Source organism: Episyrphus balteatus, chromosome 2, assembly GCF_945859705.1.
Source record: "Episyrphus balteatus chromosome 2, idEpiBalt1.1, whole genome shotgun sequence".
Lineage (NCBI taxonomy): Eukaryota > Metazoa > Arthropoda > Insecta > Diptera > Syrphidae > Episyrphus > Episyrphus balteatus.
The window spans coordinates 131,931,630-131,950,701 of NC_079135.1; the positions used below are offsets into that span (position 1 = coordinate 131,931,630).

The window sequence follows — 19,072 nt, forward strand, 5'->3', positions numbered from 1 at the left end:
GTGTGCAATATATCGCTGATTTTAACCAAAATTTGTAGGGTTGCAATTCCATATCCTGAAAGGACCCAGGGTTGCCATCAGTTTATCTTTATCGAGTTTGAAAATTATTTCATGAACATGGACATAGGGTTGCCTTAACATTGAAAAGTTTATAGGATTGCCGTGATTTTAAATTATGTTTTCTTTTTCATATAAACATTAAATATGAAAAAATGACTTTGCAATATGAGTTAGCATCTTCTCAAATAAAAGGGTTATATCTCTCCAGCAATTACATTGTTTAGAGATCAATTCTTTTTATGTTTCTGGAAAATTTCTATAATATTTTTAACAATTCTATCAGCAAGTACGTGTTTTATTTGATACTATTTATTTTCGTTTCATTTTTACTAAAACTTCCTTTCAATTGAAAAAATTTATTTTATGAAAAAGGAGTTTATTTTCATTTCAAAAAGGAATTTCGACTTAAAATTCCATAAAACACTGTCATAAGAGCGTCTGGCATTTTGAATGACTGTCTGGTTGGTTGGGTTGACTGTTGGTCCAAGCTCCTTCGAATCTCCTCCCAAACAGTTGTAGTTGACGATAACGAAACAAAAATTAGATACAACAACCTGCATAAAATAGAATAAAATGTGGTGCAAAAAAGGAATAAGGAAAGAATCTTAACAATTGAACATACTTAAGGGACACTCCAGTCTCTCTGTGCTCGCTCCTTGAAATCTATGGATGCATGAAGAAACCACAGAGCATCCTTATGTGGGTTCCCATATGTGTCTGGGGTTACTGCTTTTTCTTCAAAAAACATACATATACAATGTACATGGAATTGTATAGCGTTGTCCACTCAAATGCTCAAATCTATTCAATTTTCAATTTGAACATCGTCATCTTGGAATCAAGAAGCTGGTTTCTGGTGCTGGTGCTGTTTCTTCTGGTTTTCTACTGGTGCCATTGCTGTTTCTTTAGTTCTCTCTGGTCAATATACTGTGTGGACACAATTTTGTTGCGAATTGTGATTTTCTACAATTGCAGTTTATTGGCGAAGTGACAGAATAGTCGAGTGTTGGCGTCAAGTGCGGACCAGCTTTTTGTATCTATATGTACTAGAATACTCAATGGTTTTTCTATTATAACGAACAGAATACGAAACAAATTTAGTCAATAATGCCTTCCATTGAGATGTGCTTGCTTGTAAACAAAGAAAATAAAAGAAAAAAAAATAACAATTGAATTGCAGAAAATTTTCAAATTACTTAAACTCTAAGACTTAAGGTTTTTTTTGGAGTGAGAGTAAGTTTTGAAAAGGCTTTTAGCCAAGGCCAAGTTGAGTTTAGAATTTAATGCCCATTTCGTCATTGATGGTTATATGTCTTTTTGATATTATTCATTTTTTTATCAGCTCGTTTGATATAAATCGAAATGTCCTTAGACTTACTTGTTATCAATGGATTTGGAGTTATTTACTGCTGGACTCTGAAAGGGATAACCTTTATGTTTTTATGTTCCAACTTTCTCGTAAGATATTTTATTACTGGTTCGTTCGTAAAAATGTATTTGACTTTCCCTAGTCAGCCAATTCTACCCCTTTTTTACTTCGAAATACATTTCATTAACTTAAAACCACATTTTTTTTTTTATTTTTTTGAAAATTTTCAACCACAAAAATTCTAAGGGTTTCTTCCCTTTTTTATTATTTCATGATGATTTCTAGAAACACAAAACCATTTATCTTCTTGGTGGCTGGTTTGGTTTTCTTCTTTAAACAAAAACAAAAAATAAAAATTGACTTAAGTTTCATTAAATTTCATAGTAAAACCACGCCATTAATATCATTTTAAGTTGTTAAAAGCGACTTAGAACTATTCAAAAGCATCATCAAAAGACAATTAACATATCAATTTGTCTTACTTTACCATAAAAAGGTTGGTCCATTATCCCTTATAACCAAAAAATAATTTATATAGCACAGACAAACAAAGATTAATCTTTTCAAAACTGTTATATTTGTCGGTGAAGATGCTTAGTTATGGTTTTTGGCTAGCAACTTTTTACAAAATGGATTTTTTTTTATTTTTTTTTTTTTTGAAAACAGAAAAAATAATGTAATTTTAGGAATTAAAGAATAAATTGATTTAATATAAAATCAAAACAAACAAAAAATCAGATTTTTAAAGTTAGCTTTTAAGTTTACTTCGCCACAATACTATACAATATCGATAGAATTAGCCCAAAAGGCGTGCCCCCAGAATTAAATTGGAACGTGGCAACCCTCATTTTGTATAATTTTTTTATGGAGCCCAAGACTAAAATTTATACAGGGTGTCCCAGAATAAGGTAATGAAATTTAAGGGGTGATTTTTGAAGTGAAAACTTCTTTAGTATCGTAGTGATTTGAAACAAGATTAAACGAAAACGCGACACGACTTCAACTTGTTATAACTTTTTTGTTTTAATAGATAGATAAATTAAATTTGTACTGTAGATAGGTAATTAAATAAATTATAATTGTACAAAATTTCAATTAATTTCATATTCAAAATTCGGAGATAACGGTAAAAAGATGTTTTTTTTTCCAACACACGTTATATCTTTTGATCTAGTGCACATACAAATTTGATTTAACTTTAATACGCATGCTGATAACATAACCTTTTATTTGATATATCACACATAACGTTACGTTACCTCAAAACATCTGTGGAGATCTGTTGGCGATGACCAGCTACCAGTGTAGGAAGTACCGTAATCTCAGTCTTTAAATTCGACATGGTTGACTTTAAAAAATTCTAACTTCTCTTGTAGACATCTTTGAAATAAGATTTATGCATCATTATACAAGGTGAAACAATAAGCTTTCACATAATATAAAATTTTGTATAGGTTGTCAAACAAAAAAATTGATTAAATAGCATGAGAACATAAAAATAAATGTTTTTTTTGCTTGCTTTTTGGATGAAATTTCATCGAGTTTAAAAAATTCTAGCTCTTTTTGTAGATGTCTCATACACCTGACCGATATATATATTTTGAGCTAAGACAATAAGCTTTCAAATGGTATAACATTTTTTATTGGTTGTTAGGGAAAAAATGCATTTAATAGAGTGAGAAGATAAAAATACGTATTTTTTCGCTTTTTTTGATGGAAATTGATCGAGTTCAGAAAATCCTAGCTCTTTTTGTAGATGTCTCATAGACCTGATCGATATATATATTTTGAGCTTAGACAATAAGCTTTCAGATGATATAAAATTTATATAGGTTGTCATATAAAAAACATGGATTTAAAGGTGATAGAATAAAAATAGGTAGATTTTTTCTATTCTTTTTTTTTTTTTTGGAAGAAAAATGATTTTTTAAGGTTTCACTTCAACCACGTGTGAATTGCACACATGATTTTTTTTCTTACATTTTAAGAACAAAATTATTTTACATTAACCCCGTCTAACTGCATAATTTTTTATACTATTTAGTGATGATTTAAGAAAACACTAACTTTGGTATATACCTTAAGTTAAGGTATTAAATTTTGTTCGCATTTATTTATTTAGCTGAATGAATACCTACCTCAAAAATTAAAAATTAAATTCGTGCCACTGATAATTTCAAGACTGCACAGATGCTTTTGAAATTTGTATCGTTGTTTCTGTACATAATTTACGTTAAAGCTGGCAGAGTTTTTTTTTACAAGATATCAAAAAAAAAAAAAAAACAAATGATTAAATGTTTATTACGCAAAACAATTTTCATTTCATAAATTAGAAATTACTACAAAAATTGATTAAGTTAAACAACATTTGTATAGCAATTATGGTCTTTATACAATTTTAAAAGTACAAATTAAAATTTGTGTTTTCATTTTCGTTCAGACTTTTATTTTATTGCAACTATAAACAAGAATCACATGTAATAAAAAATACAATAAATGCTTTTTAATATGAATGTAAGTGTTATGCATTAATTGATCTCTGGCGAGCAGTAGATTGTAACTGCACTTCAATTTCTGCAAAACATTCGCTATAAGCAATTAAAATTCATGAAATCTTCAGAACTAACATATATCTAGCTTGAGCTTGATCAAATCTTACGTCTACTGTAGTACATACAATGATTAGAAGCACATGAAAAACAGTTTTGCATAAAATTTAAGTACATTACCTACACTGCCGTGCTAAGCGAAAAGGGCGCTTATCCATTTTTGTAGTTTTGAGATAAATGCATTTTACTGACAAGGGAAAAGGTTGAGAATTGTAAGTGCGCTCAATTTTAAAAATGATTTTAAGCAACTTGTAGAAGGAAAATTATAATTTTTAGTTTGCACAATAATTATATATTGTTCAAGCTTCCCAAATGCGTATCTAATTTTTTTTTTTAATTTTTAGAGTTAGTAATAAATGCATTTTTCTATTGAGGAATACAGCGGAGTAATATTGTTGCGCTCATCTTCATTGAACATTTTGAGCCACTTGGAATTGGAAATGCGCTGTTTTTAGTTTACATATAAATGAGGCATTGTTTCAGGATGTAAAATATGCCTTTAACTCAATTTTGGATTTTTGGCTCATGCGCCCTTTTTGGCTTAGTACGGCAGTACTTTAGATTAAGTTTAGTTTCTCTTAATTGAAACTTAAGATATCTCGAGCAATAAAAAAGATATCGGGAAGATTTAAACAGTTTTTGAAAGAAAAATATCTGTTCTTATAATCACCGTTACAAATTTTTTTTATAATAAATTACCCCACATAAAAACAGAACCTCGAAAACAGCCAAAATTACGGTTTTTGGCATTTTATAACGGTAATATTTAAAAAACGGAGGCCAATACAATTTTTCTGACTTTAGATTCGGATTCAGCACATCAAAACTACTAGAAAAGTATATTTTGGTTCTTGTGGCAAAAAAAAAGTTAAATTTTGTTGACCAGTGTAATAGTTAATTCTATTACCTACCTACAGCATAAATTTCATTCATCTATCTATTAAAACAAAAAAGTTATAATGGATTCTTTTTTCCTGTCGCATTTTCGTTTCATCTTGTTTCAAATCACTACGATACTAAAGAAGTTTTCACTTCAAAAATATTTTATTTTTTTTCGCAAATTTTTCAGTATCTTGGTCTCAAAGCCAGGATCTGACTTATTCTATAAGTCTGAACACTCGATAAATGTTCACATCCTAAAGCAAATAATTACAGAATATCTCAAAAACTTCAGATATGAAAATCGTAAGAAAATCGAACCACGAGTCACAAATTGAGATTAATATGTACAATTTTAGGCGAACGAATTTTATTCACTGTTTAGTGGATTGAAAAATCCTAAAATAAACTCAGAAACTCGAGCTGATTGTGTTCTTTGTGGGGGCAAACGCCAAGTTAATAAATAAGATACAAATTGATATTGTTGACAAAGTTGTTAGTTTTTGCAAAAAAATGTACAAAATGTACCTAAAATAGTTAATAAATATTAGGTGTGTTCCAAATTTAGCCTGAGGCAGCCGAATTTAGTAACATTTGGCTATTTTTGGTACCGAGTCTGTTTCCAACTACAAAGAAGAGGGCGATCACGAGAGAGTGGGTCCAAAATTTGTCCATACTGACAAATTTAGTCAGAAATATGAGCTTTGTCAAATAAAAAGTTGACGTATGTCAAAGAAGAAAACATATCAAATTTTGGTGATTTCTAAATTGTTAACGTGTTTTTCTGCATTCAAAAAGTGCTTTTATTTATCGAATTAAACGTAAAATATGAAATTGTGATTGTTTAATGGTGTTCATCTTATTCCAAACTTTTTTTTGCAGTCTTTCGTAGTTTTATTTCCTTCAAAGAGAATTTTCTCTCAACTGTCGAAAATTTTGAGAGACTTTCTAATTTAGTGCACAAAAAGTCTGGTACAAACCTAATAAGTAAATTCTTTATTTTATACGAGAGACATAATTCCTTATTTATTTTGGCTGCCTCATTTTTGCCTTTTCCAATGTTTCTTTTCTAATTTCATTTGAGAAAAAAAATCCACGCTAAATTTAATGCCTTATGCAATCATGTAGGTACATAAAAATATAAAAAAAAAAAAAAAAAAAATCATGTGTGCATTCACACGTGGTAGAAGTGAAACCTTAAAAAATCATTAAAAAAAAAAAATAAAAAAATAAAACCATTAAAAAGCTTACAAAATTTTCCCAAAGAATAAAGCCATTCTAAAATTTTTACAATGCGCAAAAAGTATAAAAATAATTTATTGAAAACAATCATTTTCATCAAAAAAAAAGCGAAAAAAACACGTAATTTTATCTTCTCACGCTATTAAATGCATTTTTTCCCTAACAAACTATAAAAAATGTTTACCATCTGAAAGCTTATTGTATAAGAGCTCAAATTATATATATCGATCAGGTCTATAAGACATCTACAAAAAGAGCTAGAATTTTTTGAACTCGATCAATTTCCATCAAAAAAAAGCGAAAAAACACGTATTTTACATTTTTATACAATTTTTCCACCATCTGAAAGATTTTTGTCTTAGCTCAAAATATATATATCGATCAGGTATATGAGACATCTACAAAAAGAGCTACAATTTTTTAAACTCGATGAAATTTCATCCAAAAAGCAAAAAAAAAAAACATTTATTTTTATGTTCTCATGCTATTAAATCAATTTTTTTGTTTGACAACCTATAAAAAATTTTATACCATGTGAAAGCTTATTGTTTCACCTTGTATAATGATGCATAAATCTTATTTCAAAGATGTCTACAAGAGAAGTTAGAATTTTTTAAAGTCAACCATGTCGAATTTCCAGACTGAGATTACGGTACTTCCTACACTGGTAGCTGGTCATCGCCAACAGATCTCCACAGGTGTTTTGAGGTATTTTTAAATTTTTCAATTTAAGATTGTGTAACTTGTAGAGCACGTAACGTTATGTGTGATATATCAAATAAAAGGTTATGTTATCAGCATGCGTATTAAAGTTAAATCAAATTTGTATGTGCACTAGATCAAAAGATATAACGTGTGTTGGAAAAGAACATCTTTTTAACGTTATCTACAGTAAAAATTTCATTCATCTATCTATTAAAACAAAAAAATTATAAATTCTTTAACAAATTTGGTGACTTTTCTTATATATAAATAAATTCTTTTATTGTGGGCTTAAAGTCAATTTTATTCAATTTTTATATATTATATTTTTTTGGCGCAACGTTTCAGGGATGGTTATCCCCTTCATCAGGCCTTTAAATAAAAATATTTTAAATAATTAATAAAATATTTATAAATTACAAAGTTGGAAAACTTACAAAATATAAACAATATTTGATGAAAACAAAATTATTTATGATTTTTACAAAATAAGCAAAATATTTAAAATGAAAACAAACTCAAAATTTAGTAGTAAAAAATACATAAGTAAGGTAATTTAACTTTTAGCTAAATGACTATATATAATACTAAGACCATCGCAGTCCGATCTTCTGTTGACAACATTTTCGTTCTTTTGAATGTGCAGCATTTCTAATAGCATACGTTTAGAATAATGATTTTCTTGTTGTAAGATTTTTACATTATCAAAATCTGGTCTGTGGTCTTCCTCTAAACAATGCATAGCTAGCGCCGTTTTTTGTGAGTTACCGGTTCTCACATCTGATTTGTGTCCGGATATCCTGTTTTTAAGTTTTTGTTTCGATGTTCCAATATAAACTTTTGAACAAGTATTATTTCCACCTAAACAAGTAATCTGGTATACCACGTCCGATTTGTCTTCTTTTTTAGTTTCGTCTTTTAGTTTGGTAAACACATTTGTTTTTAGTTTACCAAACTAAAAGACGAAACTAAAAAAGAAGACAAATCGGACGTGGTATACCAGATTACTTGTTTAGGTGGAAATAATACTTGTTCAAAAGTTTATATTGGAACATCGAAACAAAAACTTAAAAACAGGATATCCGGACACAAATCAGATGTGAGAACCGGTAACTCACAAAAAACGGCGCTAGCTATGCATTGTTTAGAGGAAGACCACAGACCAGATTTTGATAATGTAAAAATCTTACAACAAGAAAATCATTATTCTAAACGTATGCTATTAGAAATGCTGCACATTCAAAAGAACGAAAATGTTGTCAACAGAAGATCGGACTGCGATGGTCTTAGTATTATATATAGTCATTTAGCTAAAAGTTAAATTACCTTACTTATGTATTTTTTACTACTAAATTTTGAGTTTGTTTTCATTTTAAATATTTTGCTTATTTTGTAAAAATCATAAATAATTTTGTTTTCATCAAATATTGTTTATATTTTGTAAGTTTTCCAACTTTGTAATTTATAAATATTTTATTAATTATTTAAAATATTTTTATTTAAAGGCCTGATGAAGGGGATAACCATCCCTGAAACGTTGCGCCAAAAAAATATAATATATAAAAATTGAATAAAATTGACTTTAAGCCCACAATAAAAGAATTTATTTACAAAAAAATTATAACAAGTTGAAGTCGTGTCGCGTTTTCGTTTCATCTTGTTTCAAATCACTACGCTACTAAAGAAGTTTTCACTTCAAAAAACACAATTTTTGATACGTATACGCCATGTAGTACCGTAAAATTATACGAAAACTCGGAATAAGATCACTGATTTTGATACGATTTGAATTTTGTTTTTTTTTTTTTTTGAAGCCTAAGGTTTGAAGTGAGGGAAAAGTGTGTGAGATATTTATAATTAAAATACTCAGATATTTCTTCACAAAATATTCGCTTTAGAGTCATGACTTTTTTGTTTCCCGATTCAAATTTTGAAAAACTCATTGAAGTATGGATTTGAAGAATGCTCGTTTTTGCTAACAAATTAGTACTTAATTTACTTCGCATATTGTCAACCAAAACTTTTAAGTATTTAGGTGAAAAAATTTGTCTTTGAACAAAAATATTAAAGTTGCTTTTTTAATTAAAATTAACACTGGCATAAAAAACACCCTTTATAAGTTTTTATGAAAGTTCAAATTGTGTATTTTTTTTTTTTATTACTAATCTCTTCTTGTTCACTTAAACACCTAAAATAAAATATATTAATATTTTTTGAAATTAAGTACCAATTTTTTATTAAACTCTTGAACACAATCACATACAATCATGCATAAATTGACCCAGTCATTTTAATTAATGCCAATCACACAGGTAAAACAAGTTTTAACCTGTTAGCTAGCTATCAAATTCAGTTTAAACGTTGTCTTGAATTTATATAGGATTAACTAACCCAAAAGAAATTCATTGTTGACAACAATCTATAGCTTCTTCGAAAGATCAAAAGGCTGATGAACTCCCATATTCCCATAGCCGATAACAATAATAAACAGAAGAAAAGATGAATCAACACAACATCTCCCTCCTCCACCAACTATATCATACAATTCATTCAAATAAAGAACAAGAAGAACGATCATTGTGATCGCTAAAAGTTGTAGAACCAAATCAATTGTTGTTATTTTATTTGAATTTATTTATTTTGTATTTCTATCTGTTGACTTCGTCTGTTTGTCTCGACAATTCTATATTGTGTGTATCTACGATCTACTTTACCTCTCATAAACTTAATTCGATTGTATAGAAAAATATTGAAGAATACGAAATAATTGAAGAAAAAAAATAAATACAAAAAACCGAAAACCGAAACTGAAACTGAATCTCGCTAAAGCAAAAATGTGCAAATGAATCGAATTCAATTGGTTTTTTAGCTGAAGCTGGCCAGCCACAAGCAGCAACGTTCAACAAGCTTGACAAGACCGACACGTTCGTCGTCGTCGTCGAATGAATTCCATTTCCATTTCAATTAAGTTCTTTCCCGTTTGTACTTTATACTTTGAAGTGCGATCGTGACAAAAGCTCTATACTCCAATAAGACGCGCTTGTCTCGATCTATACCCAGACTCTGCTTCTACTACCTCAATTTCAAGACTTGTTCGGTCTCGGTCGACAGCAGCGCTAGTGAAAACATCTACAATATCAACCCCCTCAAGACACAAAAATTATAACACATTTTTTTTTTGAGAGCGGTGCGTAATTATTTGCATTGTAATCGAAGCGGATGTATACTACCGAATTAATTGACACAGTGACTGTGTGCGCGCGGTATTTCATAGCCGAATCTATTAGATACTTTCGTATCTAGTGCGTGATGTGATAAAAATAACCCACGGGAGGGAGGAGTTTCCACCAAACCAAAAAAAAAGTCTCCAAAAGCTTGCCATACCGACTTTATTATCAGCTCCGTTTTTATATTGCCCGAGATAAAGGTTTACCTTTGTATTTTTTTTTTTTTCTTCCACTTATCACGACTTTTCGGTGAGAACATACAAACGATTTCTTGTTGTATATTTTCTAATTAAAAAAAAAAATATATAAAATTTTTTTATTTATTTTCGCGCTATCTCAGAGTGTGTAGAGTCGAAAAATTTAGGTCACACAATTTTTGAGTTATGAAGTTTTGAAAAAGTGCAATACCGTGAATAGCAGCTATTAACTGGGTCATAAACTCATCTCAAGACAACAACCCTTTTGTGTGGAAAAAAAAAAGTGTCAAAAATGGTTAGGGATAGATTGCCCGATCTTTTGCAGGTAAGTTACATATATCGAGACCAAAAAGCTTATTACCTATGGCGAACGAAGCTACCACTGCTATCACAGTCTCTATAGGTTTGTATTTATCTTATCAATGTGCAAACGACTGTGACGCGACTGGCTATATATGATAATTACACCGCTAATTATTACTGAAAAATATTTAAAAAAAAATACACCTTTGAAACGAGACGAGAGCTATTAAAAACACAATTATTATTTCGCTTACAGAGGTCGCTTCAAACCTCGAACGGATCACTGGACCAAGCTGTGATTATGACTACTGAACTGAGCACCAACGTTGATGCAATTCTTAATCCGGTAATTATATAACTGTCAATAATAAATTGTTTTTGTTTGTCAAATTATTTAAACCAAAACTAACTACAAAAACCGCCAAATGTATCTCAATGTCAGTTTTTTTTCTGTGTTCTCTTGTGTTTTTCATCTTCAGTGCGGTTTATTGGTTTCCAAACGTGTTAAATGATCAAAAGTGATTCAGAGAGATTCAAATTCAGATGAATATAAAAGTTATTTCAAGATTTATTAAGAAAAAGTCATTAACATTTTGTGGAAATGAAATACACTGACAGAAAAAGAGTTTTTAAAAATATGTGACAAGGTGATCATCTTGCAGGCACATGCCACTCTTAACGATGTGAATGAGGTGTTCTTTTTTTTTTTTTAGTTGTTCTTTTGATGCAATATGAAATAATGAACGAAAACACAATAACAACAATAGGGGCAGAAAGTTTGAAATGACATAGTATGCACGACAAGTGGTTAAACTATTTTTACTTGCTCTATAGGGCAAGTATTGGTTTCGTGTATAGAAAAAAAATCGAGGTTTTAATCAAAACCAACATTACGATGATGGAGAAGACCAAAAAAGTAGTTTTCGTCATGCCGTCCGTCGGTCTGTGCGTCCATCTGTACATCGAGCTAGGGTCTAAACGGATGGATGGATTTACTTGAAACAGATGATTAGATGATTACAGATGATTTTTACGTAATTCCCTAGACCCGTTTTTTTTTTATTTTTTTTAATATCACTTTTTTAACGCATATCTCCCATATAACGTTTTCGAGGTATTGCAACTTTCTCGAAAACGGCTCTAACGATTTCGATTAAATTTGGTGTACGTAATAATCTTATTGATTCTAACAAAACTGCGTTTTTAGTTTTTCCCAAAAAATTCGGAGAACGGAAATATGACCTGTCGTTTTTCAAAAATTGACATATTTCTTAAGTTCATATATTTCATCAAAGCATAAGTCAATTTTATTTATAATTTACAGAAATCATAAAGTGTCAAATGTAAAAAAAAATAAAAAAGTTTTTGAAAAAAAAAATTTTCTATAACGTTTTTGAAAAAAAATTTTTTTTTAACTTTCATTTTTTTTTTAATTTGTTTCTCGACACTAAACAAAATCTTAAATTTCCAATAGATATTTAAGATAAAGATACTTTGAACTACAAGAGCAAGTACGTGCGACCCAGTCGTGCATTTTATTTTTTCTTAGATAAGTTACACTTACATGTCATCGTAATGATTATAGTGGAACGTGACTCAATGAGATTACTAATAATATTCGAGACGATTTTTTTTTTTTTTTTTATAATTCATTTGGTTTGGAAGAAAGTGGAGTCATAATTTTGAAATGCCAGAGAGTACATACATTTTTTAAAAAGTCAAACTGGCCAAATTGACAATGCATTTTGTTAAAATAAAAAAAAACACAAACAAATAAGCAAATAAACCTGAAGTAAAAGTTCGGCAAATCTAAAAATGAGAATAAGCTTTCAACAATGTGGGAATTTTGTGAGATCGTTAATTGTTTATAATAAAAAAAGAAATAAACAACAAATCAAAAACCTACACTCATATTTTTTTATGAATTAATTCGCCAGAGCCAGAAACAAGATTCTGGCCATTTTTTTGTTTTCTTATTTATTTGAAAGCTTATAAATTGCAGTTACCTACTTTCAAAATAAAATCTGTGTTACGAGCGTGAATGAGAATTGCATTGATTTCCCTAAAATTATGTTCCATTAAAAGTTCCTACGAGTAGTAAAATACCCATGATTAGTCTATCTTCTATCATCTTCAAAGGAACACCATTTAGATATGCGGTTTAACTCCGCTGACAAAAGCTTTATAAGTATTGGCTTTAAGCAGTATTCTCCAGAAATGGCAAAATGAAAATTTCTTCAGAATCGTTCGTTTTGTAGTTCCTAAAATATTAAAAAATAAAATGCACGACTGGGTCGCACGAACTTGCTCTTGGAGTTAAAGTTGCTTAAATTTTTAAGACTTTTTATATAGAAATTTGGAAAAAAAAAATAAAATTCGTTTAAAAAAAAAAAATAAAATAAAATCTGAAATTCAATTGCCCTCCAAAACAAGTATGCAGTTTTGATTGATATATTAACATGCATTTTTAGAAAAAAAATTTCAAAATCGTTAGAGCCGTTTTTAAAAAACCTAATTTTTTATAAATAATTTTTTGGAAAAAAAGTTTTAAAATAAAATTGGTATGCCATTTTCTAGAAATCACTAATCAACACCTAAAAACAAAATTTCAAAAAAATTGAATGTCCCGTTTTCGAAAATTTGATTTTTCAAAAAAAAATTTTCAAAATTTTTTTTAAAATCCAAAAATTATTTTTTTCGAAATTTTATTTTTGGCTTATATTTAAATTATATAAATGCTTCTTAACAAAAAGTTTCGTTGAAATCAAATAAGCAGTTTTGGAGCAAATCGGATTTAAAAAAAACGGTTCTATGGCAGGTACCGTTAATAATGATTTTCAAAAAAAAAATTTTTCATTGAAACATAAACCTTAGCTTAAAACTAACATTTGAATTTTTTAAACAAAATCGTTGGAGCCGTTTTTGAGATATTTTAATTTTACTAAAATCGGTATATGACAAGTACCGTTATTTTTGGTCCAAAAAAATTAATTCCAAAAACCCCTCTGGAGAGCCGCCAAATAACGCTACATACCAAGTTTGACATTAATCGGTCCATCCGTTTAGGCTGTAGCTCCTTATACAGACAGACTGACAGACTGACGGACTTCCGGGACCCACTTTTTTGGCATTGTCTACCATCGTAATGTCATGGAAAAATGTTATCTCAACTTTTTTTTTTTGTACGAATGCATAACTTGATATATAGTACGTATATCGCAAGTAAAAATAATAAAAAATAAAAACTAAAATTTGTTTATACAAAATGTTCCACATACACCACAGTGACCGGTTTTAACCCTCTGTCGGCACACGGGTGCGAATTTGGCATTACAAAAACTAAAATTGATAGCAAAAAAGTGTCTTTATAAGGGTGAAAATACATTTTTTTCGAATTGTGAATACAATTTTCGAATTCCTTGGAATATTCTACATTAATTTCATATATGATTCTCTATAAAATAGTGAGACCGAAAAAAGTTCTAGCGGCATGAAAAAGTATGAACCAAATTCGCAAAAAACAGGTGTGCCTACAGAGGGTTAAATGTCATGAGACGACATGACATAATTTAAGCAGCTAAAAAACTTGTGCTGTTTGTGGATCGGATTGTGTTTGTGATGCTGGGCAGCTGTATGCTCAGTGGAGACGCTGTGTAAAGTTAGACGACCTGTATAACGATGAAGTATACTTTAAATCGTTAGAAAATATCAGAGTAGACTCTCGTTTAAAATTTTGTTTTTAGATGCAACCGTTGTAAAGTATATTTATAATATATTATTGTAATTTTGTTCTCAGTTTTTGAAATTGAAAACAGATTTGGTATGCTTATCTTAACATATTATTAAGATGGTTTTGAAAATTTGTATGCATTTTAATATAACGGCCACTCAAACGCTTTTATTTAAACGTTTTCGTCAGTCTTTTAGCAGAGTACATTATATTTAATTTGAATGAAAATCGCTTAGCCGTTTTTTTTTGAAAAAATAAACTTTTTTCATTTTTGTTGTATTACAAGTACCGCTAATTTTGATCCTAAAAGAAAATAGATTTCCGTCTAGGGAATCTTCCAAAACACACACAAGGCTACTAAAAACGAACCAAATCGGTTCAATGACATGGGTCCTTTTAAGAACTTGAGTTAAGAAACAAAAAAAAAAAAAAAAAAAAAAAACAATTGGAAATAAGGGCAACACCATGCTTTAGGTTATATTTACGTAAAAAATCTTTAATAATCTTTATAAATTATTAATTTTTGAAACAGAAACCAAAACAAATTCAAATACAATTTTTTAAAAAGTATTTATTATTTGTTTTTGAGAACTTGACTTTTGAGTCACCAACTGGCAAGAAGTTTTTCCTTCTTGATAAACTGTGCTTCATTCATGTCTGAAGACATTTAAGGTCCTGATGACCCGATAATAAAAAAAAATTAGTAAAACAAAAAACAAATGGGCCTTAACTTTTTTATTAAAAAATTTGAGTTTGAAAATTATTTTTTCAAAAACTTTGAATTTTTTAGCATCTTTTGACCAAAGGTAAATATTGAAAAAAAACTTAATTTTCCTTAAATCAAAAAATAAAATGATTTTCCGCAAAAAAGGCAATCAATGTCCCGTAAATTTTGTTTACATCATCAAATTTTTTTGTTTTCGTGGATCCATAATACAGTTCATCCCGTTGAGTTCACAGATTGAAATTTGATTCGGTTGCGGATCGAGTAGATTCCCGGGGAGTGAGTCACTGCGTCTTCGGTAATAGGAATGATAGAAGCAATATCATGTGCAATATCGTATGCATACAAAAATAGTAAATACTTGAGTATTAATAAGTATAAACTAGTTTTCATTTCAAAAAAATGTGGATAGAAAAAGTTCATACCTTACAATTTTTCAGCTAAAAGCATAAACTATTTTTTTTTGCATATAACCCATAATCATGAATTTAAAACAGCTTTTGCAGATTAGAACATCTTATATAGAAAAAATGAAATCATCAGTTAAACATATCACTACGGAATCTGAACCACTTAACAATTATTCTTTGAGACTTTGAAAGTTTACTTTTTCAAAAAAAATGTACAAAACTAATGTTTTTAATATCTGTTCATGTTTAATTTTTTTTCAGTACACGGAGATCCGTATCCTTTTGGGAACGATAGTATCCAATCTTGAAACAATGAATCGAATGGTCCAATCGATAAATATTCGTAATTTCAATGGTTTGTTAAACATTCTTCTTATATCTCTCAATCAAATAGTAATAATTTTTTTTTTTCAAAAACTATACAAAAACAAAAAATAGAAAAAGAACTTGAAGAACTTCGCAATGAAAATCTAAAAATCGGCACACTACTTATGATGAAATTTAAAGATTTCAAAGCGAACCTTCCACCTGACGACGATTACTGTCTAGAAGCCCGAATGAAGCGAACTTTATTTTATGGACTCCACCAATCGTATATCAACATTTGGACTCGAAATGAAGCATTCCTGCAATCGTACGAGGATAAACTCAAGAAGAACCTTCAATTGCATTCCAAAATCAGTACGTGATCAAATTTAATGACGATAAGAGAAGCAAAAGCAACATTTTATCTACCTAATTTTTTATTTGCTCTTTAAAAATCCTTTATAGTGAACTTTAATTCAACAGAAGAAGAAGTCGAAGAATTAATTGCCAATAAAACAACTTCGCTATTTGTGGGGAATGTAAGTTGAAATTGAGTTAAGTTTGGGAAATAAGTTTGGACAAAAGTTGTATATAAATTTCATTGAGATATTATTTAGTTTTAATTTAATTTTTTTGTATTGTTCAAGTTCAAAAATAAGAAAAGTTAAATTTTAGTAATTTAGATTTTAGAAGAAACCGAAAAGGAGAGACGAACCCTGCGGGATTTGATGGATAGGTTTTCTGAATTGAAGAAGCTTGAGAAGTCCTTGGAAGATGTCCATGCGTTATTCGTTCGAATACAGAACTTAGTATTAGAGCAGGTATAAGTTATTATTTTTTACATTTTGCTTTTATTTTAAAAATTAAATCCTTAAAAAAATTAATTTAATTTAATTTTAATTATTTTTTTTCTAGAGTGAAACAATCCAATTAGTGGAATATCATGCTCAACAGGCTACATTGTTTATAGACAAAGGGGCCGATGAACTGGAACAAGCACATGTTCTTAAAAAAAAGACCCGAAAAGTATGCAATAAATATGATAATAACTCTTTTAATTTTTTAATTTAATTTTATTTTATTTTGTTTTTTTTATTTGTTTCAGAAAAAAATAATACTTATAGTGATATTATTAACTCTTTTATTAATTTTAATATTTGTGGCAGTGTATTTATAGAATTCATGTTTTTTTTACAGTTTTATTTGGTGTTTAAGCTTTATTTTTAAGCCACCTTAATGTTATTTCCATTTATAGCGATAAAAGTAAAAGTATTTTTAGAATATTTTTGTTTGCTTTTTTAATATTGTAATGAACAGACAAAATGTAAGTTTTCGCACTATATTTTTTAAGGCTTGATTATTTATATTTTTTTGATTTTGTGTTTAAAAGCTAAATACTGTTATAGTTTTAAATTTTATATATTATATTTTGCCAAATTATAAAAATATGGATTCCTTTACAAATAGACTTATAATTTATTTATTAATAAATAAAATTCATATTGATAAAAATAAATAAAAGCTATCATATTTATCTTTAAAGTAGGTAGTTTTTGATGTTCTACTAAAACAAAAAGATTGCTGGTTATAAAATTTAAAGAAAAAATAGTAACTAACATAAAATGAGAACATAACTGGTTAAAGAAAAATCAAAAAATTAAAAATTCAAAAAATTAAAAATCGTGGTTTAACTTTAACCAACTTTATTCTACAGAAAAAAAAAATACATACAAAAATTAAATCCAAATTAAATTTCAAAACTTGACGCTGTTAATTAGCAATTTTTACTTTCATATTAGAAAATTGACTAAGAAAATTGGAAGAAATAAACATTTAATAATAATACATTTTTAGACTTTTTACATGCGATATAAATACTATAGGGCAAATTTAGGAGTCGTAAAACAAATTGAAAAAGTGGTTATTAACGGTCGTAAACCGTAAGCGATTTAAACGAAAATTTTTGTGCAAAAACGTTTTAGTTGCCTTTATCTAAAAATTGAGAGCAAACACTAAGAAAATCAAATTTGAGATTTCAAAATAAAATGCACGACTGGGATCGCACGTACTTGCTCTTATGGTAAAAGTTACTCTAATTTTAAAGCTTTTTATTGAACAATATTGGGGAAAATTTGATATTTTTAAGGAATTTCATAGGGAAAAACAAAAAATAAAATCTGTTTTTATAATTGACTAAACATCGCACATAGGGGTATTTACCTTCAAAAACCGCTCATGAGAATTTTTTTCGCTTAATGAAGTTGTACTTGACTAAAACCACTGATTAACAGTAATAAAGTTTATTTTCTAATGAATTTAGGTATAAATAAAGTATTTTGGATTTGTTGGTATCTTGGTATACACTAAAAAAAAATAGTGAATTCTTATATTTTTCAATATCAATAAATATTTGATAGATAAAACGTCACGGTTGTATTTGCTTAGTAAATAATAAAATATCAATTCGTCAAAAATTTTTTTTTTTTAATTAAAACAGTCAATAATTTTCACAAAACCAGGTTCACATAAAAGACGATAAAAGCTAGACGGGCACTAACGGGCAGAAATTTTTTTTGTTTTTGCTTTTTGACATCTTCCTCTTTAATATGATACCAAAAATGTTACCAAATAACACCGAATGATATCACAAAAGGTCCATTAAAAAAGCAGCAAAATTAAAAAAAAACTGCCTTTCTACTAACATTTAAAATTAATTCATTATACAATAAATTATAGCTTCAAATGCAATGAATATACTTTTAAAAAAAAGTACACACCTGCAGCTGAAACTTCCATAACAAGAATTTTATGTAAAACAATAAGAACAAAAAAAAAATCTAATATTACCGATGTAATTTTTCACACAAAAAAACTTAACCACATTAAAAGATTACAATTAATGACTTTCAACTGATGCTGTGGCTTAGTGCATGCATAAAAGCAAAACAAAAATTACGGGACATTATTCCGTGGGTAATTAAGAGTACCAAAAAAAAAAAAAAAAATCAATTCTCAACTCTAAATTTAGCAAAAAAGTTAAATAAGCGGGTTTTGGAGGTGAATGTGCGCCGTTTTAAAAGATCTTTTAAACAAAACCAAGTATGAGATTTGATTTTTTGTATAAAAAAGAATTTTTAGGAAAAAATTTCCGAAAGTCGTTAGAGTAGTTTTTTTTAAATAATTTTTTATAAATACAAATTTTCTAACATTTTTCAAAAAAAAAAGTTGGTATGCTTTTATGGAGAAATAATTATTTTACACCTAAAATCGAAATTTCAAAATATTTCACCAATCCGTTTTCAAAAAAAGTGATT

General features: G+C 28.5%; 2 protein-coding genes across 2 annotated transcripts in view; one reads left to right on the plus strand and one right to left on the minus strand.

The window, feature by feature from the left end:
- Nucleotides 1–19,072, minus strand: part of LOC129909998 (DNA damage-regulated autophagy modulator protein 1) — a 401,886-nt gene that overhangs the window by 231,250 nt on the left and 151,564 nt on the right. The window lies entirely within an intron of this gene.
- LOC129909997 (syntaxin-4) lies at nt 9,708–17,123 on the plus strand. The gene is made up of 9 exons (XM_055987211.1): nt 9,708–10,337; nt 10,429–10,610; nt 10,845–10,934; nt 15,714–15,807; nt 15,891–16,133; nt 16,224–16,297; nt 16,442–16,579; nt 16,674–16,784; nt 16,864–17,123. The coding sequence occupies exons 2-9, from the start codon at nt 10,578–10,580 to the stop codon at nt 16,933–16,935; spliced, it is 855 nt and encodes a 284-aa protein (XP_055843186.1). The 5' UTR covers nt 9,708–10,337; nt 10,429–10,577; the 3' UTR covers nt 16,936–17,123.